The sequence below is a fragment of the Brassica napus genome, unplaced genomic scaffold (assembly GCF_020379485.1).
Source record: "Brassica napus cultivar Da-Ae unplaced genomic scaffold, Da-Ae ScsIHWf_382;HRSCAF=603, whole genome shotgun sequence".
Classification (NCBI taxonomy): Eukaryota; Viridiplantae; Streptophyta; class Magnoliopsida; order Brassicales; family Brassicaceae; genus Brassica; species Brassica napus.
The window spans coordinates 116,053-123,787 of NW_026016463.1; the positions used below are offsets into that span (position 1 = coordinate 116,053).

The 7,735-nt window shown below is 32.2% G+C and overlaps 1 protein-coding gene across 1 annotated transcript; it reads left to right on the plus strand.

Annotated features, from left to right (window-relative positions):
* Positions 1-1,278: 1,278 nt before the first annotated feature.
* LOC106371123 (amino acid transporter AVT1I) lies at positions 1,279-3,463 on the plus strand. The gene is given in 5 exon segments (XM_013811164.3): positions 1,279-1,409; positions 1,776-1,875; positions 1,966-2,573; positions 2,823-3,033; positions 3,036-3,463. Coding segments are annotated over 4 exon segments (1,215 nt in total). The 5' UTR covers positions 1,279-1,409; positions 1,776-1,784; the 3' UTR covers positions 3,341-3,463.
* Positions 3,464-7,735: the final 4,272 nt, after the last annotated feature.

Consider the following 7,735-nt stretch of genomic DNA (forward strand, 5'->3'; position numbering starts at 1 on the left):
TTTGTTTGGTTGCAAATTTAGTTGATTTGAAATGCTACTAATCAGATGAATTTTATTGTGCAATCAAGTCATATCTTAATAGATAAGATTCGTGATCTAATATTATGAATTAATGGCATGTTCAACCCTTATAATTAATTAAGGAATTAAGGAAGAGAACATGCAACAGAGTTCATTTTCTTTGCCAGAGAGCATAATCTATATACTTCCTCTGTCCTTAGATAAATATTTCTTTTAAAACAAATTGTTTCAAAAAAAAGTTGGGTATTTTTATTAGTTAATAATGATAAATTATAAACTAAAAATAATAATTATATTTTTAAAATATTATTATTCTAAAATTATGAAAATTGACAAACACACAAATAATATATTTCTTATCAAATTTAATATATTTTCTTAATATGTATAAAAATATATAAAATACCTTTTTTAGAAATACAAGGAGTATAATATAAACCGTTGAAACCAAAGCTACTCTCTATGTTTCATGTTATAGGTAGTTTTAGGGGAAAAAGGTTTGTTTCAATATATAGGTAGTTTTCATATTTCAATGCATTTTTGTACTTATTGAATATTTTGTGACCAATAATTAATACATACTTTGTATGATTGGTTGCACTTATACATAAATGATACTTTTTGAAAAGTAACAAATTTCTTGATATTGATATTTTTAACTTAAACTACTTGCATTTTGAAACAGAGGGAGCAGTAATCATTTAAGCAAAATCAAAATAATCACATAAAATTTTATGCAGATCTTTACTTACTCAAATAATTTTTTTTTTTGTAAATACTTGCAGTATTACACTTAACTTATGAAACTTCAATTATTTAAGAATGGCGATTTTATTTTGGTGAGGAATGGAATCAAAAGGCACCACTTCGATCGCCAGCCAACAAGTTCATCGAAGGATATTTCTTTGGTTTTGGATTGCTTTGATTAGCGAAGTAAGGATATTGTATTCGTTTAATTGATATTTTAAAAAGTAGCATAACTGAAATGACCACCATTTTAAAAAATTTGAAATGTAGATTCCAAATTTTTGTCATTATGGTATTAATGATTGGATGTGTTTTAGGTTAAAATAGACTTCGTAGGTTAGAGGTCTGTAAGTCTATAATTTAGAATATTGTTTACATTTGAGTGAAAAAAAAAGAAGAAGAAGCTAAAATCTAGTAGTTAGTTGGTAGTGAATCCCTATCGTGTAGGACTTTAAATCCTAATCACCTAAAAAGTTTTGTCTTCACTTTCATATGCGTGAGACTCCACTCATTCCTTTTTCGTGATCCGTAAACTTAAATAGGACTACCTGTTCAAGTGCCATTCTTCAGGCTCGACGATTCACTTTGGAGATTAAGTAAGCTCCTTAGAGTTACACAAACTATTCCCATTTATTTTCCAGGTAAATTTTATGTTTTTCCTTTTACAAAATAATAAAATCTAGGTTTTTTTTGTTTAAAAATTAGGGTTTCTGAATCGTTTATGTGTAAACAAGCCTTTAAAATTTGGAGACTATAATTATATATTTATTCATAAATATGCATATACGCACACGTAACTCCTAATTAATCACAATAAGTAATCACGTTTCTCTTGCTTTTCTCTTTTGATGAACTCAACCATATAATCTTCTATTATTTTTGAACAGAAAGATATATCATTATTTCTGATACTCTCTTTCTATAGAAGTTCAAACTGTACACGTTAAAGTTCACTTATACACAACTTTGCAAAAATAAAATTGCATTCTCTACTTTTCTATGAGAAGTTATCAGCAATGGAAGAAGATAACCAAGAAAAACAACTTGAAGATGGCGGATCTTCTTCTCTCTTTAAGACTTGTTTCAACGCACTCAATGCTTTTTCAGGTTAACTTTTATTTAGTCGATACATTTATATATTTACTCGTCTTTGTATAACAATTTGAATGCTAATGGCTATAACGGAAATTGTATTAGGCATTGGAATATTATCAGTACCATATTCACTAGCTCGTGGAGGATGGTTAAGTCTATCACTTCTGTTACTCCTAGCCGCAACCGCCTTCTACACATCTCTGCTCATTACAAAATGCATGAACGCTGATCGCAGCATTAAAACCTATCCGGACATTGGAGAACGTGCGTTTGGTAAACCAGGGAGAATAATTGTGTCAGTCTTCATGCACCTAGAACTATACCTAGTCACCACTGGCTTCTTGATCATGGAAGGAGACAATCTTCATAATCTTTTCCCGGGGTTTAACATCAAAATGATCGGTTTAAGATTGAACGGTAAACAATCGTTCATGGCGTCAGTGGCCCTTGTAATCATGCCAACTCTTTGGTGGGATAATCTAAGCGTCTTGTCTTATGTTTCTATGAGTGGTGTTTTAGCTACGGTCTTGACTCTTGGATCAATATCTTGGGTTGGAGCTGTCGATGGAATCGGGTTTCGTCAAAGTGGAAAGCTGATTAACTGGAGTGGCATCCCTACAGCTTTGAGCTTGTATGCTTTTTGCTATGGCGCACATCCCGTGTTGCCCACTTTGTATAATTCCATGAAAAGTAAACATCAGTTCAACAATGTAAGTCATCATTTCTACACAAAGATTTTTTTTGTTGCTAAAATACACATATATATTGTTAAATTTGGATTATGTATATTTTTAGATCACGAATAGATATAAATCAATCACTATCATTAACCAACAAACTCGTGACCACTGGCATGAATTTATATTTTGTCTCGTGACCACTGGCATGAATTTATATTTTGTTTTGTATATATGAAAACTAAAAACTAAAATTATGTTAGTTTTACCTCTTTTTTGCAGGTCCTACTTATAAGTTTTATATTATGCACCATAGGCTACACATCAATGGCGGTATTGGGCTATTTAATGTACGGATCAAATACTCTATCGCAAATAACACTGAATCTTCCGACTCATAAGACGAGCTCAAAGGTGGCAATATACACAACCCTCGTAAACCCCATAGCCAAATACGCATTGATGATCACACCAACAGTGAACACCATAAAAGATTGTTTCCTTCGCGTTACGCCAAGAAAACATATTTGCATCTCTTGATAAGTACATTATGTATAGCAAGCAGTGTGGTCATCGCTGAGACATTTCCGTTCTTCGGTTATATGATGTCTTTGGTTGGAGCGTTACTGAGTGTAACGGTCTCTATTCTTCTCCCTTGCTTATGTTACTTGAAGATCTCAGGAAGTTTCAAGAAGTTTGGGTTTGAGACTATCATGTTGTTTGGTATGGTGGCTATGTGTGTTCCTATTGGAGTCTTGGGTACTTACATTGCAATTCGAGAGTTAGTTATTAGTGTTTGAAAGTTTGATATTATGAGGCCAGTGTTTGTAGCAAATAAAGATGTTAAATCAATTCACATATGTTTGTATTTCTATTATCGCTTTCTCTAAAGTTACTTTATAGTGGATGTTGTTTCATTAATATTTCTACATGGGTACATATTAGTGAGATACTTTATACTTTGTGTGGATATTAACATCCACTTATACATACGTGATTATAAATGATGTCGCTATATACAATAGGACAGGAACCAGAAAAGAGAGTTAGTGAAATTTAGAGTAGATACACACAATGGCTAAAGTTTAATCATCGATTACATTCATTATTGTCACTTTTGTCAAATCAAATTGAGTCATAGGAAGAAGATGAGTGGATCTGATGCTCCTTCTCATAGCGTCTTTGTTTGCGGTAGCAATCTTGAACCTGCCGTGATCCTTCTCCATGGCTAGCATGTTGTCTTTCTTCATTAGCTTTTAATTTATTTGCTTTTTGCTACGGTGCGTATCCAGTTTTGCCCACTTTGTATTCTGATATAAAAAGAAAATATCAGTTCAACAAAGTAAGTTTTCATTTCTGCATAAATCAATCACTATCCTCAAGAACCTTTTTTTTTTTTTTGTCAACATTCATTCCTCAAGAACCTCAACCACCAAATTTATGACTCCATTCGCATAGTTTACACGTTTCTTATGTTTGTTTTATAATTTGAATAATTTCATAACTGTTTTTTTTTCTGGTCCTATACTCCAGTTATTTTATACACCATAGATTACACAACAATGGCGCTTTTGTGCTACTTAATGAATTTGTCACATATCGCAAATGAAATTGGGTCTTCCGATTCATAAGACAAGCACAAAGACGGCAATATAGACAACACTCCTAGCTAAACCATCCAAATACGCATTGATGAACACGCCAACGGTAAACACCATTAAAAACATAATTACATTCATCTTTTATTAAAAAGTGGTGAAAGTGGTAAAAAAGTGGTGAAATATACTCATTATTCAAGAACAAATCAGAACCTCTGAACATTGATCTTTTATTTAAAAAGTGGTGAAATATACCCAAAAATTCCAATTAGAATCAATCTCATCTCGAAAATTGTTTCCTTTTTCTATCTAAACTAAGATAAGACATGCGTCTTGCGTAGAGTGAGTTTATTGCATATATTATCCACAAATACATATAATGTTTGATCGGATTGGACCGGATCATTTTATTTATACATATACAATGTTTTTGTTGTTATTATATAATTTTATCCGATGAATCGGATCAATTTTTATTAAAAATTATGGAACTAAACTATAATTAATTTATCATGGGTTGATCGAATTGAACATTAAACAAATTATGACACAAAAACTTTATTTTCCACCGAACACATTCTTGAAGAAAAGTGAACAGCTTGTGTCCACAGTTGAATTATTTTGACATTTATCTTCCATATGGTTTTGAAAGATTTTATATCAACCATCAAATTGATACACGTCATTTTATTTTTTTAGTCGTATGCTTAAGAAAAACTTACATTTTGTAATTTAAAGTCATTTTACAAAATTAAAAATATAACATATAAGAAAAATCTAATATAAAAAAAAATAACATATAAGGTTTCCTCATTTTGTAATTTAAAATCGTTTTAATAATTTAAAATATAACATATAAGGTTTCCTCATTTAACCTTATCTAGACTCATTCACGATCTTGTGGGACTAGGATCTCCAGGTTGGTGAAAATGGGAAGAGTGTTCGTGATAGAACTCGAGGGACCCGCCTATACATGCATAGAGTGCCACACACACATCGGAGTCCCCAGTGATATCATCTCTAAAGAGATCGAGGTTTTATAAACTTATATTCATCTTTAACTTGACACTGCATTTTGACATGATGATGTTTTCTTTTCAGGAAGTTTTTGACATCCATGACAATGACATCATATATGACTTCAGTAGACTGTAAGTATATATGCTTCCCTAGTTTCATATTGCTTGAGAATTTTAACCAATATATATATATATCCTTAATTTTGGTGGCAGCTTCAATACATTTCCGGCTGAAAACACTTCTATTCTGCTTTGCAAAATATCTTTTGTGTCGGTTGTGCTAATATCATTGGCATACATAACGTAAGAAAAGACCTGCAAGACTCGATTCCACCAAAACAACGTAAGAAGACGTGTGTGTGTTCATGTTTTTGTGGTTTTTTTCTCACAGATAAGCCAAGTTGATGAGGGTGGTCCAACTACTTACTGGGCTATGAGGTAATGTGATATTTTTCTTTGTTAAATCATGGTTTCATTGATATATACAAACAACAAACAAGCAAACAAAATGTAGGAAGATACTCCATGGACCGGAAGGAAGTGATGATGAGGTTTAGGAGTTGGTATGTGCTAAGAAAAAAAAGACTATTTGATGTAGAAGTATATATGCTTTTGAATTTCATATTACTTTGTATAGTGTGTGAATAGTATGAAGAACAAATCACATATTCCTTTTGGGGTTTTGATGACATTTGGAATTAATGAGTCCATCTGCATAGTTTACATGTTTATTATGTTTTCTTATAATTGAATAATTTGATAACTTTTTTTGCTGGTTCTAGCTACTAGTAATAAGTTTTATACTTCCTCCCGTTTCTAAAAACTCCATATTTTAGAATTTTTACACTTATTAAAAAAAATATCAAATTTTAGTTACTAATACATTATTTTCCGTATCAACTATTTTCTACAAGTTTTCACTAATAGAAATTTAATAAATAAAATTATGTTTTTTGAAGTTTACAATTTACATTTAATTCATGAAAATATGAAAAATGTATTTTTTTTAAACAAATTTTTTTTTCTAAAACATGGATATTTTAGGAACGGAGAGAGTATTTGTCACTATAGATTACACATCAATGGCGGTTTTGTGCTACTTAATGCATGTGTCATATATATTATATCGCAAATAACATTGAATCTTCAAATTCATTAAGACGAGCTCAAAGACGACAAAGAGGCATTGATAAACACCATAAAAGATTAGTTCCTTCACGGTACCCATAACAATCATATTTACATCTCTTGAAAAGTACATTATTCATTAAAAAACACCAAAAAAAAAAAATCGGAACCTCTGAATACTCATCTTTTACTGAAAAGTGGTAATTTACCACAAAAAAAGTCGCTATTAGTATCTTTGTCTTATCTCGAAATGGTTGAATTTTTCTACCAAAATACAAGTTGATAATAACAGAAAAATTAGCTATGTCTATTTTCCCTCTTATGGTGAATTTATATCCTTCATCTATAATTAAAAATTTAAAATCCCAAGAATAAGATTTCAAACTTCAAAGTAAAATGAAATAATTTTATAAATAATCGGCTTTTGCATTTGATTTCACTTTGAAAAATAATTGATGAAGAAGTAAGTAAATTGTACAGCCCAAAGCCCACCCAAAGGCCGAAACGTTGACTTAGTCTTAACTACTTTTTATCTCTCTCGAAAATGGCTTAATACTTTATGAAATTCATGTAACACCCCCTCAATGTGGATTCAATTGATCTCAAACAAACTATTTCCGTCAAAAACCAAATTATTGCTCTCCTTTTTCTTCTTCTTGATATTTGGTTAAAGCGTAATATAAAACCCTCTCCCTCCCGCTCTCCTCCCGTCTCCAAAACAAGATCATCTTTTGGGTTCCAAGACTCTCTCTCTCTGACTTCTCATCTCCCGCCGTGTCACCGCCTCTGAGTCACCATCTCCGGCCACTGTGAGTTCTCTCGCTCCCTCGTTTGTGTTTAATCGCTGCAACATTTAGCAACTTCCGGATAATCAGTGAGAATCCATGGATTCTTCTTCCGCAAACATTCTAGGGTTTCCTTCTAGCGCGCGTTGTAAATTTTATCTCTTTTCTCGGACTCGCGAACTGATTCTTGGTATCGTTTCCAGTTTCTTGAATTCCTCCTTGATCGTTCTTGATGATTATTGTCGTTGTCTTGCATATCTCATCGTTTTAGTCTTCTCTAGACTCAATCATGACCGTGAGAGTAGTCTCCAGATTGGTGGAAGATGGGAAGAGTGTTCGTGATAGAACTCGAGGGAGCAGTGTATACATGCAAAAGTGCCACACACATCTCGCACTCCCCAGTGATATCATCTCTAAGGTGATCGACGTTTTCTCACACTTACATCTCATCTTTAACTTGACACTGCATTTTGACATGCCTCTCATGTTTTCTTTTCAGAATGGTCGTCACGAATATGAGTTCTCTAAACTGTAAGTATATATGCGCTTTGTTTCATGTTGCTTGAGAATTTTAACAATATATATAACCTTAATTTTGGTGGCAGCTTCAATACATTTCTGGCTGAAAGAAACGGTGAAAGAGATCTTTTGTGTCGTTTGTTCCA